Source organism: Sarcophilus harrisii, chromosome 3 (genome assembly GCF_902635505.1).
Source record: "Sarcophilus harrisii chromosome 3, mSarHar1.11, whole genome shotgun sequence".
Classification (NCBI taxonomy): Eukaryota; Metazoa; Chordata; class Mammalia; order Dasyuromorphia; family Dasyuridae; genus Sarcophilus; species Sarcophilus harrisii.
Window position 1 is genome coordinate 260,990,244 of NC_045428.1, and position 22,774 is coordinate 261,013,017.

Consider the following 22,774-nt stretch of genomic DNA (forward strand, 5'->3'; position numbering starts at 1 on the left):
CGTATTCCTTCCCTCTATAGATTATATGGTAGAGATTGATATGAGATAAAATTTGGCAGTTTATATATGGCTAGATTGTTGAAGCCCTTAAAAAGAGTCCAAGATTTAGTTGACATAAGGTAATCAATTAAGATTATAATAATGCCACTAAATTTAACAGTCTGATAGAGATGGACAAATTTTGGAGAGTTAGGATTAGCAAGGAAATAGATGACTGTTCTTATAGTGATCATGTAACCTTCAAAAGTGGTGGCAATAGGAATACAAATAAGAAAATGGAGCTCAGAAACATCAAAAATGCAGAATCAACAAGACTTAGCAACTGATTGACTATGGATAGGGAAGAATAAAAGATTTCAGAATGAAATACAGTGAACAATGGTGCCACAGATAGAAATAATGAACACACATTCTCAACAATAGTAATTAATAGTGCCTACACCTCAAATTTATTGTGAGGATAAAATGTGATAATGCTTGTAAAGTGATTTATGATTTTAAGGCACTATGTAAATATTAACTATTTTTCTTAATTAAAGCTTTTTATTTTTTATTAAAGCTTTTTATTTTTCAAAACATATGCACGAACATTTCTTCAACATTAGTCCTTGCAAAACCTGTGTTTCAGTTTTCCCTCCCTTTTCCCATGAATTCCCTTTGATGGCAAGTAGTCCAATATATGTTAAACATGGTAGAAATATGTTAAATATATATATATATATACATATTTATACAATTATCATGCCACACAAGAAAAAAAAAGAAGCAAAATAAAATGCAAGCAAACAACAACAAAAATAGTGAAAATGCTATCCTGTGAATCACACTCAGTTTCCACAGTCCTCTCTCTGGGTGTATATGACTCTCTTCATCACTGAACAATCGAAACTGGTTTGAATCATCTCATTGTTGAGGAGCCATGTCCATCAGAATTGATCATCATATAATCTTCTTGATGCTGTATATAATGATGTCCTGGTTATGCTCATTTCACTTAGCATCAGTTCCTGTAAGTCTTTCCAGGTTTCTCTGAAATCACCCTGTTAGTCATTTCTTTTAGAATAATAACATTCCATAACATTCATATACCATAATTTATTTAGCCATTCTCCAATTCATGGGTACCACTCAATTTCCAGTTTCTGGCCACTACAAAAAGGGCTGCCATAAATATTTTTGCACATGTGGGTTCCTTTCCCTCCTTTAAGATCTCTCTGGGATATAAGCCCAGTAGAAACACTGCTGGATTACAGGATATGCACAATTTGATAACTTTTTGAGCATAGTTCCAAATTACTCTCCAGAATGGTTGGATCCATTCACAGTTCCACCAACAATATATCAATGCCCCAGTTTTCTCTCATCCCCGCCAATATTTGTCATTATCTTTTCCTCTCTTCTTAGCCAATCTGAGAGGTGTGGAGTGGTATTTCAGAGTTGTCTTAATTTGCATTTCTCTTATCAATAGTGATTTAGAGCATCTTTTCACATGACTAAAAATAGTTTCAATTTCTTCATCTGAAAATTATAGGACATATCCTTTGACCATTTATCAATTGGAGAATGGCTTGATTTCTTATAAATTTGAGTCAGTTCTCTGTATATTTTAGAAATGAGGCCTTCATCAGAACTTTTCAATGTAAGAATAGTTTCCCAATTTATTGCTTCCCTTTTAATCATGTCTGCATTAGGTTTGTTTGTATAAAACCTTTTTAACTTAATATAATCAAAATTATCTATTTTGTGATCAATAATAATCTCTAGTTCCTCTTTGGTCACAAATTCCTTCCTCTTCCACAGATCTGAGAGGTAAACTATCCTATGTTCTTTGAATTTGTTCATAATATCATTCTTTATGTCTAGATCATGAACCATTTCAACCTTATCTTAGTATACAATGTTAGGTGTGGGTGAATGCCTAGTTTCTGCCATACTAGTTTCCAATTTTCCCAGCAGTTTTTGTCAAATAGTGAATTCTTATCCCAAGCTGGGATCTTTGGATTTGTCAAACACTAGATCATTATAGTTATTGACTATTTTGTCCTGTGAATATTCCTCTGATCAACTAGTCCAGTTCTTAGCCAGTACCAAATGGTTCTGATGATCGCTGCTTTATAATATAGTTTCAGATCCGGTATAGCTAGGCCATCTTCATTTGCATTTTTTCATTAATTCCCTTGAAATTCTTGACCTTTTATTCTTCCAGATGAATTTTGTTGTTATTTTTTCTATGTCAATAAAATAGTTTCTTAGGAGTCTGATTGGTATAGCACTATATAAATAGGTTAGTTTAGGTAATATCATCATCTTTATTATATTTGCTTGACCTATCCAAGAACACTTGTTTTTCCAATTGTTTAGATCTGACTTTATTTGTATGAAAAGTGTTTTGTAGGTTTGCTCATATAGTTCTTGACTTTCCCTTGGCAGATAGATTCCCAAATATTTTATACTATCAACAATTATTTAAATGGAATTTCTCTTTGTATCTCTTGCTGTTAGATTTTGTTAGTGATGTATAAAAATGCTGATGATTTATGTGGATTTATTTTGTATCCTTCAACTTTGCTAAAGTTGTGGACTATTTCTGATAGTTTTTAGTTGGTTCTCTAAGGTTCTCTAAGTTCCATCATACATACCATCATATCATCTGCAAAGAGTCATAATTTGGTTTCTTCATTACCTACTCTAATTCATTTAATGTCTTTTTCTTCTTTTATTGCCAAAGCTAGCATTTCTAATACAATATTGAATATTATGGTGATCGTGGGCAACCTTGTTTCACCCCAATCTTATTGGGAATGGTTCCAATTTATCCCCGTTACATATGATGCTTGCTGGTGGTTTTAAATAGATGCTATTGACTATTTTAAGGAAAAGTCCATTTATTCTTATATTCTCTAATGTTTTTAATAGGAATGGATATTTGATTTTATCAAATGCTTTTTCTGCATCTATTGAGATAATATATGGTTTTTGTTAGCTTGGTTATTAATTATGCTAATAGATTTCTCAATATTGAACCAGCCCTATATTCCTGGTATAAATCCTACCTAGTCATGATATATTATCTTGGGAATGACTTTCTGTAATCTCTTTGCTAATATTTTATTTAAGATTTTTGCATCAATATTCATTAAGGAAATTGGTCTATAATTTTCTTTCTCTGTTTTCATCCTATTTGGTTTAGGTATAAGTATGTCTGTGACATAAAAGGAGTTTGGTAGGAGTCCTTCTTTCCCTATTTTTTCAAATAATTTATATAGTATTGGAGTTAATTGTTTTTTAAATGTTTGGTAAAATTCACATGTAAATACATTGGCCCTGGCAATTTTTTCTTAGGGAATTGATTAATAGCTTGTTCTATTTCTTTTTCTAAAATGGGATTATTTAAGTAATTTATTTCCTCTTCTGTTAATCTAAGCAATCTATATTTTGTAGGTATTCCTCCATTTAATTTAGGTTATCAAATTTGTTGGCATAAAGTTGGGCAAAATAACTCTTAATTATTGCTCTGATTTCCTCTTCTTTGGTGGAAAATTCTCCCTTTTCATTTTTGAAACTAACAATTTGATTTTCCTCTTTCCTTTATCTAATGAAATTAACTCAAGGTTTATCTATTTTGTTAGTTTTTTTCATAAAACCAACTCAGTTTAATTTATTAATTCTGTAAGTTTTTTTACATTAAATTTTAGTAATCCTTTAATTTTAGAATTTTAAGTTGGGTATTTTATTGAGGGTTTTTAATTTGTTCTTTTTCTAGCTTTTTATTTGCAATCCCAATTCATTGAGCTTCTCTTCTTTTTTTATGCAAGTAAGCATCTAGAAATATAAAAATTTCCCTTTCTTACCACTTTGGCTGCATCCCACAAATTTTGGTATGTTGTCTCATTATTGTCACTCTCTTGGATGAAATTATTAATTGTTTCTGTGATTTGCTGTTTCATCCATTCATTCTTTAGGAGGAGATTATTTAGTTTCCAATTACTTTTTGGTCTATTTTCTTCTGACTTTCTATTAAATGTAAATTTTATTGCATTGTGATCTGAAAAAAAATGCATTTACTATTTCTGCCTTGCTGCATTTGATTTTGAGGTCTTTATGTCCAAATATATGGTCAGTTTATATATAGGTTCCATTAACTGCCGAGAAGAAAGTGTACTCCTTTCTGTCTCCATTCAGATAGTGGCAGAAAACACCTGAATAATTAAGTGGAAAAGGATGGAAGAGAGATCTCAGCAAATGGCCTCAAATTTTTCCATAAAATATGAAATAAGATTCTCAGTGGAAAGAGTAAGGAGAGCTACTGGAAACTTGAAGAGGGATGAAAAGAGAGGGATAATGAGTTTATAAAAGAAGTATAGTAATATTGCCTAACAACAGTGAGGGCCCAGATGAAGTTGAGTATATAAATTTGTTATTAACCCAATCAGAATGGTGGCATGATTTTCCCCAATGTCATTCATAACACATTTGTGGCAGAGAAGGCAGACAGTGATAGGAGTGACTCAAGGCTGAGACTTTGCTGGATATAATTGGTACTATGATAAATACACTAGAGATTCTTTAGGGGAGGACAGTGTAGAGTTTAATTGGTTCACCAAGGGATCAGGATGGGCAAAACACAAACAGGAAAGATGATGTTTAAATTTAAATTTGGCATTTGAGGCCTTTCCCATCTGGTTCCAATATACCTTTTTTGAGAGGAGAGGAGGCAATTGGCGTTAAGTGACTTCCCCAGGGTAACACACAGAAGTTGGATTTAAACTCAAATTCTCCTGACTTCAGATTCAGTGCAAGCTGCCCACCCAATATGCCTTTCTAGACTTATAATACATATTTTTTTCACATATATTATTGTCCAGCAAAAAATTCCTCAGTATGGCAGGTAAGTACAGTGGATACAGTGTTGGACTATAGTTTCAAATCTAGCTTCAGATACTTGCCAGCTTGTGACACTAGGCACATCATTTAATCTCATTCTGCCATTTCCTCGTAAAAATGAAGTTAGTTGCAACACCTACCTTCCAGGGTTGTTAGGAAGATCAAATGAGATAATAATTGTAAAGTGTTTAACACAGTGCCTAGCACATAATAAATAAATAATAAATGTTCTCTTCCTTTTCTTCTTTCTTTCCTGCTTGTACATTGTCCTCATCTTCCTTCCTCGAATCTATATATTAGTTCCTCCTAGAAATCCTTATTGGGGGGGGGTCAAATCAAATCCTTTTCCCTCAGTATTAGCTCCTTTCTCCCACAAAGATTTTTATTTGTTTAGCATATATCCATATTATTTTACCTGATAGAATGCAAGCTCTTAAATACATAAAATTTTATTTGTCTTTGTATCTTCAAAACCTTAATTAGTGCATGACACCCAGTAGGCACCCAGTAGTGGAAGCCAGATTGCAAGGAATTGGAGAGGAGGTAGGAAAGAAATGCAGACAACTGATATAAACTCCTTTTTTAAGAAGTTTAGTTATGAAAGTGTGTAAAAAATAGAGTGATACTTGAATGGGAAAGAGTGGCCAAACGAAAGTCTTCCTCTTCCTTTTTAGGATTGAGAATATCTGAGAATATTTGTAAGATATAGGGGACTAAAGAGGGAAACGGATTCTGGAGAAAAGTGAAGGTTTCAGTTTTTTATATATTCATTTTGAGATGCCAGAAGGTCATCTAGAAAGTTATTATTAGCTAGCCACTTTTACTGTCTAGTTTTTGACTTGATGTATCAAGCAAATAGGTATTATTGTATTTTCTCATTTAACATTTAATAATACATAAGTACTTGATACTTGTTCATTTTGGAACTTCTTACCAAAGGATAAACTTCACAGTGCCATCCAGCTTTAGAAATGCACATGTAAATTCTTTCTAATTATAAAGAAAGAAAGAAAAAGCAAAGTTCAGGAAAGACTTTGTCAATATATATAGTGAATCAGACAGAGAAACAAGCCCACCTCAGATCAAGCAAGCAAGGGCAGCATTTCACCAAGTAAATTATGCTGTCCTTGTGCACTGGCATTACATTACACAAACTGTTCTTCTAAGTGAGAGAATTTGTCCCTTAGAAATTGCTCATTGGTACATTTGGATGCCATGTATCATGTTAAAGATCCATAAATGTCACCATGGTAGGGTTAGATATGATGCATTGTAATATCTTCCCCAAATCTGCATAGAGTTCTTCTGCTCAACATATTGTCATGATGCATTGCTTTGGAAGCCTTACTACAGTGCTTCAGGGACACTGAGATGCCTCATGGGAATCTCCCTAAATCATTGCCACATGGACAGAAATACCAAGAGACTAGGATATCATTTTTTGGATGTGACAAAAAGAATCCTTAAATAAAACTTTTTATGTTGATAGCATAGGGGTTTTCTGCAAATATTTTGTGATGTATTATACCTCTTTATTATGAAGAGCAAAGCTGACATATTCCAGTTCCAATAATGAAATAGTGCGGCTTCTGATTCTAGCATCATCTCAGCACTCCATTAGTTCCTTATAGCCCATATGGAAATTCTCATCATCAAATGAGCAACCCAAGAGTTTATCCCCTTTCAAAATAGTCATACCTATATGCTTTCATTTTCCAACTTGTCCTGGATTATTTCTTACAGGCACTTCGAGGAGAAATCGCCCCTCTCGAAGAAAATGTAAACCACATCAATGGCCTTGCCCGACAACTCACAACATCCGGTATTCAGCTTTCTCCATTTAACCTCAATAGTCTGGAAGACCTGAATACCAGGTGGAAACTTCTGCTGGTAAGCTTTCTGTGATCACCTTGCCATTCTACCTTGGAAAACAGAAAAACAGTCATGTCATCTTATCTTTCGGGTAACATTTTCCAAACTAGACACTCAGAACCACTTTGGAAACTTCTAAATGCCTAAATTTTAAAGATTCTCCAAGCTTAATAATAACACTCTCTTTAGTGACTTTTTCATCATTTCTCAAGCTCACACTTAATATTTTGCAAAATAAAATAGCATACAATAGACTATAATAAGTTGAATTGGTAATATCAAGTTAACACTTACCTGTTTGTTTCAAGATTGATAAATCACCTTTTTATTATAAAGTGTAGGAAATCTAATTTGTACCTTGGTTAATAATGATGCTAGTTGCCAAATACATTGGACATCAAATACAAGAATCTCAATGTGAAGAGCTTAAATGGAAGCTCTTCACATTTTTAGTGTAATAAATGCAGTGGGAGTTTTACTTCAGAAGTGTAATCATATTCCCATTTGGAAGCATTATTGGCAGGGAGATAGGACATATCTCCCCAGGCAGGGAGATATGTGCTTCTATATGTATAGAAGTACATATATCCTTCAGTCCTCTGAGCATACAACTACTACCCCATAGGGCCATTCCAACTACTTCCCAAGTGGTTATAGTGAAAATGTACATCGTCTGTCAATAATAATAAATCACAAGGCTTTACAAAGCAGTTACTCAACTTCTCTTGTATGAGATAGAAATATTATAATTCCCAATTTTCACATGAGTTAACTGAGATTCAGAACGCATAAGACACTGTCCACACTTACACAGCTAATAAGTGTCAGAATTAGGACTTACTTCTGACTCTATATCCATTGTTCTTCTCATTAAACCTCTCTAACAATAACAGATGCTGCCAGTTTCAGCTGAGTGATTGTCTGCATTATCTTGCTTTAAATGCATAATGGGAGAGCATACAAAGAGTGATATTGTACTTTCACAGTTTCATAGAGTGCGGTGTTGTGTGCTCTTGAGGATGGAAAAGAGAACCAGGCAGGATGTGTGCTTTCAAGACTTTAATGAAAAAAATGAATAACCAGATCTCTTTTTCTACCAACAATTAATTTATGAGTATAGTTCAGAATCCTACCAAAAAGCATAGTAGATCTTTAACAAATAATTTTTTTTATAAATCTAGTATACCCTGTAAAATCCTGAACAATGTAAGCCTTGTAGGTGATAGAAGGTTATGGAGCATTTGTATAATTGATTATTATAAATTCTGTTGATAAAAGTATGATAGCACTAAATGGTTAGCTACATGCCTTTCTGTGTCTGTGTTATCCACACTCTGCTTAACTGTTATATACTATTAAATTCTTATAAGTTACAATCCTTAATATATTTTCCATTTCAAGCATAAATAAGGAAAGTAATAACTGTCCAAAGAAAATCAATGGCCACATTTGTTTCATTCAAGCACACTTGAACTGTATCTTAGAATTTTTTTTCAGACAGCTAAAAAGCCGTATTCATTTTTAAAATGAGGTGCAAGATTTGTGATAAGAACCTATAAATTCACAAATGATGCTGAAGGATTGTGACCTGTACAAAATAACCACTAAGAAACTTTTTCTAGGTACATTATTTATTTAGATATTATGTTTTAGAAAATATTAGCAATTTAATGTAATCAGTTCTTTAAAATGTCTAAGAACTTGGTTGAAAGTACAAGGAAATAAAATATCTATATGTCAGTAAAAGGAAAACACACAATGAAATATGATTCAGTTTCTTTTGAAGTTGCCTCTAGGTTGTTCCTCTATTTTATATTATTGACATATCCTTAATTCTAGTCTCCACACTTCTTCTCATGTCCCTATATGATATTTGTATGTTTTTATATAGTAATCAAAATATTTTGGCAGAAAATAAGCCAAAGCTTTGAAAATGGGTAGCTATGTTTTAATGACCAAAGCAGTATAAATCCATTAAATATTTCATCAAAATGATCAGTAGAAGCAATCTGTTTCCATTTTTTGTTTTTCTGTCCTCAGCACTCATCTTCATGAGTTCACATCAAACTTCAGACACTTACTATCTGTATGATCCTGGGCAAGTTACTTCACTTTGCCTCAGTTTCCCATCTATAGAATGAACTGGAGAAGGAAATGGCAAAACCACTCTCATATGTTTGCCAAGAAAACCCCAAATGGAATCATGAAGTTTGATATAGCTAAACACAACAAAATCTAAACTATAATTAGCTTATTCTTCCATTTTATATGTCCAAGATGCTTGTTAATGTATATTGCATATATTTCTCTTGGTGAAAAGCCATTGTAAAACATTTTGATAATTCACTGATAACACTAGGGCCATAGTTTGATCTTTCTTTGGCTCAGTTTAAATCACTCACATTCAAAACTTTATCCTCGGACAACTATGGTACAAATGTACATTTTACATCAAAAGACCTGCCAGGGAAAAGAGCATGCTATACAAGCCATTACCACTGGAAAACAATTCAAACTTTATGACTTGGCAGTTGATCAATCATAGCATCTCTACATCTGTAGGACAAGGTACATCTTTATCTTGTGTTTTTCTGAGAGATATGGAGACATTTTTCAGCATCAAAAATAACAGCATGAAGCTTGCATGCACACACATTATCATTATATCCCTTCTGTTTCTATAAGAAATTAATGGTTTTCCAGAATCATATACTTGGAATTAGGAGGGAGCTTTTAAAGGCTATTTAATCCAACTCCTTCATTTATCAGATCTGGAAACTGAACCATAGAGAGGTTGAAACTTATCCAAATACTTCAAATAATAGATATAAATCTAATCCATTGTTCATAAAATGGCTAATTGACCTAAAGCCAGACTGAATTTCTTCCTTCCAGCAGGGACATCACATAAGGGTTCATAATTGTATATATTGATGAGCCTTTCACTGATCTTTCTCACCTAATATTAGAACAGTACCATATCTGGCCCAAAGGTTATTCTGTCTATTCCAAAGGCAAGTAATGGTGCAATGAATAAAACAGTGGACTTGAAGTCAGGAACAATTGAATTTAAATCCAGCCCCAGCCACTTGTTATCTGTGTGATCTTGAACAAATCACTTAACCTATGTCTTCCTCAGTTCCTTCAGTTGTAATATGGAGATAATAATGGTACCTAACTCCTAGAGTGATTATGAGAATCAATAATATTTGTAAAGCACTTAGCATAGTACTTAACACAGAATCACCATTTAATAAATTCTCATTCCCTTCCTGCCAGCCTTCTTTGACCTAAAGTGTAAAATCTAATGAATACATAATCTAATTAGTCAGATATAATGGTGGAATCTTTATAGTCAGACTTCTTGAACACTTCTAAGATTTAAGTGGCATAAAGGATACCACAGAAGCAAATAGTCCTACTTGTTCAAGTTGTTATTATTCAGTCATTTTTAGTCATGTCTAAATCTTTTTTTTAATTTATTTTAATAGCCTTTTATTTACAGGTTATATGTATGGGTAACTTTACAGCATTGACAATTACCAAACCTCTTGTTCCAGTTTTTCCCCTCCTTCCCCCACCCCTTCCCCCAGATGGCAGGATGCATCTCTAAATCTTTATGACCCCATTTGAGGATTTCTTGGCAAAGAAATTTGCCATTCCCTTCTCTAGTTCATTTTCAGATGAGGAAACTGAGGCAAACAGGTTGAAGTGACTCGTGTAGGGTCACACAGGTAGTAAGTGTTTGAGGTCAGATTTGAATTCAGGAAAAGTGTTTTCTGACTAGTCTAAGTGCTCTCTCCACTGCCAATTAATGCATACCTGAATAGGGATTTTCTTCAACAAATTTTGTAGAAAAAAATTAATTTCTAATGAGTCACCTGCTATTTCCTTAGTTAGCTTATTACACATTTGAGCAATCTAATTATCAGAAATTTTCCCCTCTATCAAACCTAATTCTGCCTTGCTCTGACTTTCATCCAAGTTCTACCCTCTAGAATCACGCAGAACCAGCCTCCTTCCTCATCCACATATGTAGAAATATAATATTCCTCTTTAGTATTTTTCTCCAAGCGTACTAAGTCCTTCCAATGATGTTCATGGAATGGCTGCTCCACAGGAAATAAGGGTCCCCTTCAAGCAGAAGCTGGATGACCATTTGGGTAGATCTTAGTGGAGATTCACATTCATATATGGATTGGGCTAGATGGGAACTAAAACCCCTATCAACTCTAAAATTCTATCATTCAATGGTTTTAACTATTTTGAGTTGTGTCACCACCTTAGTTTTTTCCTCTAAGTATAATCCCTAATTTAACAATTAGTCACTGTTATTCAGACTATCAGTTATGTCTGACTCTTCATGACCATTCTATTCATGGGATTTTCTTTCCACTGAGCCCCCTAGCTGCCTCCAGTTTATTAATACCTTCTCTAAAATGAGTCATCCAGACCTGAATATATGTTATATATCCTCTGATCAGAAGTAATCTGTTACTTCCTTAATCATATACACCATACATCTCTTAATGCAGTCTAAAATTGCTTTAGTTTTCTTGTCTACCACATCTCATTGTTGATTCATGTTGAACTTGCAGTCCACTAAAATTAAAAGGTCTTTTTCAGAAGAACAAAGGTTTTAGTTTACATATTGGTTCGCCCATTATACTGTGACCTCTTTTAATAGCAGAAACTGTTTTCACTTTCTTTGTATCCTTAGCACTCAGCATGGGAGCCTGACACATATAAGGTGTTTGATAAATGCTTGTTGACTTCAATGGCATGTACTTTCTCCTGAAACCAGGAAATTGGCAACCTAGCATCCTGAATTCTTTCAACTGCACTCAATGTAGATTTAGTAGACCCTATAAGTTGCTGATGAGAAGGAAACTTTCTTTTAAATCTTCAGGAAAGTTGGATTTTTTTCCCCATAATTCGAACTAACTTGCTTGTCCATTCAGTCAAAATAATAATCTTGTACTCTGCATAAACAGCTACATAAACACTAAAGTAACACTACATAATTACTCATATATTCTTAGAAATAAATTATTTAGAAGTCAATTTTCTTCCTTCCTGCAATATCACTCCTCCAAGATATGTATAGTCAAAAAGAATTTTATTTCTTTGAAAAACAAATCTATTTCAGATATTCAAATTTAATTGTATAAACACGTCTATTTGACTATAAATGTGTAGGAGAGATTATTAGTAACAAAGTAAGTTTTAAAATATACACACCTTCATATGGATTTCTGCAGGTGTGTTATATATTTTTTTTATTTTTAGAATGTATTCATTATAATTTAAATATTCAGGCTTTATAAACATTTTTGGGAATGTAGAATACACTTGACTTCTTTTTAGTATTTTAATGACTCTCAGAGATATTAATTTTGAAAACTTCCCTTTACAAGTGAATGGATTAGTGATCTCTGCAATGTACCTATTAAAATCACACCTGTAGAATTCAACATAAAATTGCCAAGCATTATATTCATCACAATTCTTAGAACTAAGCAATAGTGCTAAAAATCAACCAAAAGTAAATTTTGTGAATTCGTTTTTAAAGCAAAACAATTATTAATATTGAACCAACTAGAAATTGATACCAGAAATGAAAGTGAAAAATTATTTATGATTTATAATAATCCATTGTATAATTTATGATTATAAACATTTCAAAGATATGTATGTACATATAATCACATATATTACATACAAATACATATTTAGGTTTGTGATCATTCTCTCCTGAGAAATACATGAAATGTATGCGGGAATACTTTCTCTGTATGTACTGTATTTATGTACATCAGGAATTATGTGTGTTCATGCAAAGAGCCTATCTTCATGATCTATAGAAACTTTTGGAAGAAAACAATTACGTTAAAAAGCTCAATAAAATGAAGGTATTGCCCATTGTGAAGTTTCTTAAAATAAATTAAGGAATAGAGTATCATGAGTTATGGATTAGACCTTACAGAACATTGCTTTTCTGCTTATGACTTTGTCATTGCCTTTCTTACCTCCAAGGCACTATAACTTTTATAATTCTAACATTGCAAATCAAATTGAAATTCTCCTCTCTGGCCAAATCACTTGTCTTTCCTTCTTGCTTACACCCTCATCTGTCTCAGCCAACTCTTTGTCCTCACCATGACCTTTATTCCTGCAACCTTCCATACTTCCTCAGATCATCATCATTTTGTTCTGATTGTACTTGCCATCCCAGTCACTCACACTCATATCTAGGCATTTCCATGAAGCATTTGTTTCTCCTCTCCAATGGTGGTATCTGAGATTAGATTTAGAATTGGAAGGAACCTTGAAAGTCATTCAGACTAACCCTATAATTTTAAAGATAAGGAACAAGCTACTACTACTACTACTACTACTTCTCCTTTTCCTCCTCTTCTTTTTCCTTCTCTTCTCCTTTTCCTTCTCCTTCTCTTCCTCCTCCTTCTGCTTCTTTTTGAATTCTTCTTTTGAAAGCTTTTGATTCCCTTTGTTAAGTCTCTATATTTTAAAAGTTTTCCATTCCACATAGTTTGGAGAGATCAGGAGTAGATGGCAAATAACATTTAGTATGTATTTTTCTTATATAGCTAGATCATGAAAAGATTGTAGACAACAATTACATCTGTGATAATACTGTAGCTCCATTTTTGAATTCTCAAAAGTAGGTTCAGTATTTATACTGTGGGAATTCGTATCTGTTTATGAAAACTAATGACCTTCTAAGGTAGAATTTTCATCATCTGATAATGTTTTATATGTATGGTGAAGATACTAAATTTTTGCAGTCTGTAATGTTAAATTTCTGATACTTTCTTGCATAATCTGAATTTATCAGTCAATGCATCTGAAATCCCTAAGGAGAAGCTTTCTATGACTTTTGGTGACAATGGCTTTATCCTGCTGTCCCAAACCTCTTTATTCTGTATACAAAAATGCAGGATTCAATCATTCCAATCATGATTATTTTCATTGAGATATATTTTCCTTTGTATAAAGAACTCCCAGTAAGGAAATTCCCTTTGTCAATGCATATGATTATTGTTGTTTAGTCAATTAGACGTTGAACCCTTTAAAGATATTGCATTAAGAAACTTGCATTATGCAGAAAACTATAGAAAACCTAAAACTGATTGAAGATGTTTGAGAGAGTCAGTTGTTAATTTAACTTCATTTACCTTTTTTCTTTTTGTTTTTACTTTTGATGGCAAGGGTTACTGATTTCTTCTCAGAATGTCCTTTGGCATTCTTTGGGCACAAACCTTAAAAAATAATTCTATTGCTATAAAAAAACATGAGATAAAAGTAAAAGAAAAAATGATGAATTCCAGCCTGCTTATCTGCATTAAGTCTAATAGAATTTGTTTATGACAATTTATCATGTTTATTTATATTGGGGTGGACTTTAATAGGTATGATATAAGTATGTATTATACTAGTGTAAGCCACATTCCATTTTCTCTGGTTTTTGTTCATATCTTTCCATAAATCACCTATAAAAATTTTCCTCAGGTCAGATTTTAATTTTAGTTCAGTATTTTAAGGATACACAATTTTATCGGATGTGTAATGTATGGACTAGCTCTCTGGAGGATCTCTGGATGAGCCTTAGTCCTTGGTCTTAGTGGAGGAGTGATAAAGGCAGGGGAGCCACTAGGAAGATCTCTGTTTCTGTCTTTGTCTTCTGTGTCTCCTCTGTGTTTTGAGTCCTCATCCGTGTCTCTTCTTTGTGTCTGAGTCTGAGTCTGAGATTGAGCTCTAGCTTGAGCTCTAGTCTCGTCTTCTCAGTCCTTAAATACAGTCTGTTTATATCATTACATCACACTAAATATATGCCAACTAGAGTGATTATATCATTATATCAAACTAGAGTGATTATATCATTATATCACACTAGAATGATTACATCATTTATATCACACTAAGTATATGTGAACTAGAGAGCCATTAATTATCTCATCAGTCACACTGAGTAAACACCCTGCTGTAAGTATCCTTGCTTCAAGTATACCTTTCCCAGAGTTCCCCACTATCTGTGGCCCTCTATACAATGTGCTGAAGTTTTTGGCCAGTACATATTTATTTTAGCACTGTCTGTGAAATCCTCAAGGAACTATGATGTGAAATGGTGAGAGGGATAACCACTCTGTAGAGGGCTGCAGATAGTGGGGAATTCCTCATGTTGATTCATGTTGTTTGTTACATCACTAACAAGCCTGTGTTATATTTCTATGTGCTTGTGTAATACCTCCCATGCTGATGGATTTATGTATACCTGTTTCAAGTGAGATCCTTAAGCCCAGAGGAAACCTGCTAACAATATCTGGTTTGACTCTCCATTTCCCTTTGGTGCCCACCTCCCTTCAGGAGAAGTCAGAGAGGGCTTGACCACCTCCCTTTGGTGTTTTCACCTCCCTTCCTGAGAAGTCAAAGAGGGCGTGATCACCTGTATTCTAAAACAAAAGAAAGTGGGAGATGTAGAGGGCCATAGATAGTGGGAGAACTCAGGGAAAGGTTTACTTGAAGCAAGGATACTTACAGCAGGGCGTTTACTCAGTGTGACTGATGAGATAATGGTTCTCTAGTTCATATGTACTTAGTTTGGTGTAATGATGTAATCACTCTAGTTTGATATAATGCTATAACCACTCTAGTTGGCATATATTCAGTGTGATGTAACGGTTCTACAGTTGGCATATGCTCAGTGTGCTGTAGTTATATAATTGTACCAAGATATGTAAGGGCTGAGAGGACTGGAGACGAGAGCTCAAGCTCAAGCTCAATCTCAGACTCAGATTCAGACACAACATAGAGACACAGATGAGGAATCAGACATAGAGGAGACACAGAAGACAGAGACAGAAACAGAGATCCTCCTGGTGGCTCTCCTGTCTTCATCACTCCTCCACCAAAGACCAAGGCTCATCCAGAGATCCTCTAGAGAGCTAGTCTGGACATTACAACATTGTAGCTAACCTGGTAATTAGATTATACTTACTCAGATCACTTATCTCATCAATGTGAGTATTCCCTCCAATAACAAAGTTTCCAAACAATCCACACCTGTCCATCCTTTTGAACCCTTTTCCATGTCCTTTCAAAAATTCATCATAGGAAAACCATCCCACCTATAGGGACCTATCTTTCTTTCTCATAAGTATGAAAGTTAAGCACATGAGTCATCTATGGCTTATCACTGATATTCATTTTCAGATCTTTGAAGACTAGTATTCTTCAACTTACAACCTTACCACATATATCAAGCTCCAGACATTGCAGAACCTCTTGGATGAGATTTATAGGCACTCAAAAGAGTTTGTCCTAACCAGTCACTCAGAGGAAACCAAGCAAATAAATGATGCTTATTGTTCAGAGACTCTAGACAATAATGTACACTCAGATGGAGAGCTTACAGAATCCACCCATCGATGATAATAACAACACTTAATATTTAATTAACATTTAATAACATTTAATTTACAAATTTCTTTATACATGATATCTTATTTGATCTATATAACAACTCTGAAATATGTGCTAATTATCTTCATTTTACAGATGATGCCATTGAGGCTGAGAAAAATTAAGTGAATTGCCCAGTCAAATAACTAGTAAATGTCTGAAGTGAGATTTTAACTCAGATCATCCTGACCCAAAGGCCTGTGTTCTTTTGATTATACCAATTTACTTCATATATCTCAGTAAGTTAGTCAATCATTTATTCAATAAGCATTTATCAGTCACCCAGGATGGGCTAGACACAGTTAAATGCTGGAGAAAGGAAAAGAAAATGCTGTTGGGAGTGCCCTGAAGGAGTTTATAATCTAATAATCAAAGGCAACTCACAAAATGAAGCTGAAAAGAAGCAAAGAGCAGAAGTTGCAGGGTTTGGGTGTATGACAGATTCTAGTTCCATAGTGCAGGTTGATGGGAACTGAAGAGTTGGCTGGTCTGCAAGCCTTCTTTAAATGAAAGCTTTGGGAGGAGTTCTTTGTTCTACCCTCCAGCTCTCCAATCAGAGAGGCAGAGGATAATGATGGTACTAATGAGGAGTGAATACCAAAATTGATGGAATCTTGCAGGATGATGAGTTTCATGATGAGTTTTCCTGGGGGTATGGTGGAGTCCAGTCCAAGGAAAATAAGCTACTGAGAAATGAATGGAACTGCAAATGAACAATGAGTTGGGGCCAGAACTGAATAGGAGGAGGAGAGAGGTCCAATTTTGTCTTTAGGAAATTTAGCCAAGTGTTTTTAATGACCCCAAACTTCTCCTTGAAACAAAAGCTCATTTTTCAATCCTAATATTTTATCTGTGATTAGATTATACCACAGTTAAAATCATGTGTCCAAGAAAATGACAGAAAAATACAAAAGGCATAGCTGAAATTAAATAAGCCTCTAATATGGGTAGAGCCTATAAAAAAAGGACTTATTTGCTACCAAATGTAATGAAGTCATTGACAGGAGTTTCTTGGTATTTTTATTAACTCTTGAAAATTAGACCATAGAAAAAAGTTTAACAATTAGTAAAAGAAGAGATTTGTATGTTTTAAAATAGGTTAGGTCAAATAAAGATTTGTTTATGTTAGGAATAGAATGACCGATTGAAGAAAGGACAAAAATAAATCTGAGAAAATATCAAAAACAACTATTTATACAACCTTATTGTGGTTACAAAAGAATATGCCCTTCTATCTTCAAAATTTTAAAGGAGTGTGAAAACTCAAACTATTTCAACCCTAGTTACTAGGGTTATTTTTCACTAATTTTAGTGACTCTTCCCAGTTTCACTTTCCAGAACAATAGATATACTGTTAAGCCTAAATATATCTATTTGCACAGTTCACTTCTCATTGTTTTTATAGCTAATTTTATAGCATTTCAAAAGGATAGTGCTAAAGTTGTCTGGTTAATGCATAGGAAAGGAATGTGCCTTTGGGTGCTACAGTTGTAGACTGTCTTCACCCCAAAGTAAATTTTCAAGATCAACCTTAGAAAGAGACTAAAAGTTGTGAATCCCAAAAGGGAAATTTATTTAGGAGAAACGGTTAGAGACAAAATTAAGAGATAAAATAGACACCAGAAATGGTTAATATGAACTAGATTTGGGAGAACATATAACAATTAACAATTGTTAGAGAACAAGCTCCCTAGGGGAACTCACAATTAATCAGGAAAAAAGGAATATTCTGTGTGTTGGAAGTATGCCCTTAGCTGACAAGCTAAATCCATAGAGGAGTTTAAGCGCTTAAAATTATAATATAATGTAAGATATACTCTAAGGAGAAAGACACCATGAGACACAGGGGAGGACACTACAAGGCAGAATACCATGGAAGGCTAATCCAAAAGGGATTTGGCAAAAATGATTGGGCCATAGACAGATTTATAGGGAAAATTTAACCTCAGGGTTTGACATAACTTGGCTTTCTAATTGGGATGCAGTAAGGTGGGATTACCCAAAACCTCCACAGGGGTAGGACTGTGAGTTGGTCCCCTTCTATGCTTGCCTCAGGGAATAATTTTATCAGTACTTGAGGTTTTCTCTGTCAATCCCACCTAGTGACATAGGATCTCATCATTATAAATATATGAATATACCAATATACATATAAAGACTTACATCTATTTTGTGTACATACATATTCCAGAAGCTCAGCATATCAAGGAGAATTTCTGTGAAATCCTTAGTCAACAAGAGTTTATTATGTGCCAGGCACTGTGCTAAGTGATAAAAGTACAAATATAAACAGAAATAAAGAGTATCTTCAAGGATCTTATATTATTACAGAACATAAAAGGAAACTAAAAGGAGAAAGAGTGTCAAAGCCTGATACCAACAACCTCTGGGAGGTAAAGTTGGAAGAGCACCTTTTTTGATGATAAAAGATAGGGGGTTCAGGTCCTGATTTCCTAAATAGGCAAGCTTAAAGTGTCAGGAAGGGACCATGATAGTGAAGGGTCAGGATTTTATGTCCACCATGCCAGATGCCCCAGATTAGGTGGATTGAAGGTCATTACAATAAATTCCCTAATCCAACCGAAGTGATTATTAATCACCTATTCTGTGCAAGTCGATGTGCTAGCTATTAAGCCTCATTCAGAAGCCTATTTCTTACTTGCTTCCAGGTGTTTTCTTATTTTCAATCTACTTTATTTTATATTCATAGTATGTATATTTTTAATACATAAAAATTGTTCTGCTAAATATCAAGTCTATATCAGAAAAGGATGGTAATTGATCATTAGTTTTCAGTCAGAAATATCTTTTTTTTTTTCAACATGAGTTTTCCTTATTTCTTGTCAAGAAATTGTTATTTGGTCTTTAAATGTTCAAATCACTTCAAACTTTCCTTGTCTTCCCCTTAATTTTCTAACACTTTGTATAACTGCAATGTCCCTTTCATCTCTCTTGCTCCCACATTCTTTCGGCTTCGGCCCCCACACTGACTTTATCCTTCCTTTGCTGCAGTGTTCTCTCTCTTCCTCATGCATTTATTGTCCCTGGTTCGCTCTTTCATTGCTTTCCCAACTGTTCTGTTGGCATGTGAAATACCCCTGAAGCAGCTGTTCTCATTTCCCATGCTACGTCATGCAAAGCATTCAAAGGGTTGCTGTTTTCACATTTTTCTCTGGTAAGACAGCCCTTTTCCTCCTTCCCATCCCAGTCCACTAGAAATAGCCCTAATTTAAACCATCTGAAAAATGAAATGCTAAAGCAAGTTGTATATGGAGAATTGGGTATATGTTTGCCAAATTCAGAAGTACTATTTTTGATGCTATAAAGTGTAATCGAAAGATGTTTTGCTTTTTTTTTATTTTAAGTTTTTACTTTACAGGGTCCTTAATTGAACGACTTAGGAATATGGGTAAAAATGTGTCACAAACTAAAAAATGATGTGGGATTGCATGTAAATTATATGGATTTTGCATAGATATAACATTAGCCTTTTAGAGTGGAAAATTTCAGCACATTGTGCTGCTGATGCAAAACCTTTGTTCGATGTGACATTGTATTCAACTTTGATTGTAGAAGCAAAACAGTTTAGAATCTCAAAAAGAAATAGCACCTCTCTTCAAAAATATTATTTTTCAAGTGTCATTTGGGAGCAAAGGTTTCAGAAATGTAGCTTACATGGAAGCTATGAGGTCACAACCCTGTAGATGAAATAATAGAGGTCAGAGCACTAAATGTACCCAAAGGCAACCAACTGCATTTGTTCAACTGAAGCTGGAAAGATATATAGCCATTGAAGAGATCCACCTTGCATACAGAACACTGTGACTTACCTATAGTAATCACTTAATGAATGTTGAACTTAATCATTTCCATTTTATTCTTGAGAATTAAATATCTTAATCCAATCCCATGCTATTTCCTTAGTGTATGAAATCCTAGAATGAATGTAATACTTGGAGAGTGGAAATTCTACAGAGTTAAATTTTTGTTTCCATGGGAGGATGCAATTAATTTAGAATATCCAAAGGAATATCTACATTACAACATTCCCTTTGCAAGAAGATTATAGCAAAGGACCAGTTTATCTGACCTTGAAAAAGAAATTGACTAGAAATCTAAACCATGAAGTTAATGAAAACAAAAAAGTGGCTTTCCTATGCATTTGTAACTTTTACTTTAACAGTCCAGAGCACTTGGTCATAACAAAAAAAGCAGTTATAAAACTAAATTGTTTAAATAAATGACTGATGATCATTTGAATTCAGGAACTTTGAATTCAATATATTTAGAGGGAAGCGGAAATTAAACAAATCTTTATTATAATACACAGAGAGAATACAATTGCCTCTCAAAAATAAATACTGTATTAATCCAGTATTTGGAGGGGGGAAGTCATAATCCAGAGAATCAGTCATTCAATCAATCAATAAGCATTTGTTAAGTGCTGTGCTAGGTAGAAAAGATATAAAGACAAAAGTGAAACAGCCCTTGTCTTCGGGTTGCTTACATTCTATTTCAATAGACAGCATGTATTTGTATTATATACACACACACACATACACACACACACACTACACTCACACATACATATACACATACGTATATGTATATGTACAAAATAGATGTATAAAAGATAGAAAATAAACCCAAGATTTTCTTCACTTTGATTTTTTCTTTGTTTTTGCAGGGGAAGGGAAAGGTATGGAGGAATATTAGCAGCCCCAGGAGTGAATCCAGAAAAGCTTTCATGATATGGTAGCCCTAGAAAATTACAAGCTACTCCCCTCCTACCTTCCTAGTCTTCTTTATCTTTAGTTGCCAATACATACTTTTTTATCTTATGACATTTGCCTCTTGATTGTTCCATGAACAAGATACCCTGGAAGACTTTCACAACCCCTCTTAATTCCAGGATCTTCTCTTTGTTGCTTATTTCCTAATCATCCTATATATAGCTTGTTTATATATATATTTGTTGTCTCCCTTACCAGATTGGGAAATTCTTGAAGACAGGGATTGTCCCATAGTTTAGTGTAATACTTGACAAATAGACACAATAAATTATTATTCTTTGATTGATCAAATGGTTGCAAATAGTTGTTTTTACTGTTACTTATACCCCTGCACTCTAGATCTTGCCTTTTCACTGGTTCTCCTTCCTAGCTGTAAAGTATACTGGACTTTGTACTTATTCCCAGAGGTGATGGAGAGGCACTAGAGCTTAATGAATCAGGTCTAGCATGGTGAGACCTCAACTTCTTTAGGAAGATGTTATTGTTATTGTTTGTCATTTTTTCTTGAAAACCAATGACATCACAAGGGTTATGTCTTAATTTGTCACTGAATTGGATTTAAGTGAGGCAGAGTTATGCAGTCATCATCTCTCTCCTCCTGAGTCACTGAAGTTCAGTGGCAAGACAAATGTCAAGATGACTGGAGATGGTCCAGGATGCAATGGGTAACCTTGGCCTTTCATTTGGTGGTTGAATGAAGGATGGATTGGATGGGAGAGAGCTAAGGCAGGCACACCTATCAGCAGACTATTCAGGCACAAGGTGATGAGCACCTGTATCAGAATTGTGGTAGAGTCAAAGGAAAGAAATAAGGCAGCTTCATTGTGGTGAATTTCATTATTACCTTGTTTTAATAAATTGCCACTGCCACTCTATCCTTTAGCATCCACTACCTTGAACAGTCAGCAGTCATCAACATCCAGGCAAGATCTTCCACCAGCAAAAAAATTTACTACCCACTGAAAGCTCAGATGATAGTTACTATTTTTAACCAATAAAGTATCTTTAATTAAGGCATATGCATTGTTTTATTAGACATAATATCATTGCTAACAGACTATAATATATTGTTCAAACAACTTTTATATGCACTTGGAAACCAAAATATCTGTGTGACATTATTTATTGTGTTATTCGCTTTATTATGATGGTTTGGAATTGAACCCTCAATACATCTGAGATGTGACTGTAATGTGAAGTTAGATTAGGGCCAGTCTATAAAAGTCTTTATGTGCCAAACAAAGGCCCTTTTTATATGTGAACTCAGAGGTAACTGGTGAGTTTATTGAGTAATACCTGTTCAGAAATGCACCTTAGGAAAATACTTTAACAGTTTTGTGGGGGGTGGATTGGGTTACAGAAATATTAGCAGTAAGGAGGCCAATTATTAACCTATGGTAGTAGTCCAGATGAGAGGTAAAAGAGGCATGAACTAGGGTGCTGTCACTGCACATGAAAAAAAAGAGAGACAAAAACAAATGATGTAAAGATAGAAATGACAAGACTGCTAGGTTATTGAATATATAGGGTAAGAGTTCAAGATTTACTTTCAAGTTGTGAAATGGGTGGTAGAAAAGATTCAAGTTCTTTCAGGAGAAATAGAGAAGTCTTGAAGACAGTTTTTGATGGAAAAATAATGAGTTTTATTTTGTACATGCTGAGTTTGAGATGCAAAAAAAAAGTAGATCTGTTCTTTTAACTCAATAAGCATTTGCTAGACAACAATCACTTATTAAGTATCTTCT

The 22,774-nt window shown here is 34.1% G+C and overlaps 1 protein-coding gene across 12 annotated transcripts in view; it reads left to right on the forward strand.

Annotated features, from left to right (window-relative positions):
• The window catches only part of DMD (dystrophin), a 2,285,006-nt gene that overhangs the window by 1,938,567 nt on the left and 323,665 nt on the right, over window positions 1–22,774 (forward strand). For all 12 annotated transcript variants that reach the window (XM_031963631.1, XM_031963630.1, XM_031963635.1 and 9 more), the window contains one exon: window positions 6,628–6,774. In XM_031963631.1, the coding sequence (XP_031819491.1) occupies window positions 6,628–6,774 (147 nt within the window). The remainder of the gene's footprint in view (window positions 1–6,627; window positions 6,775–22,774) is intronic.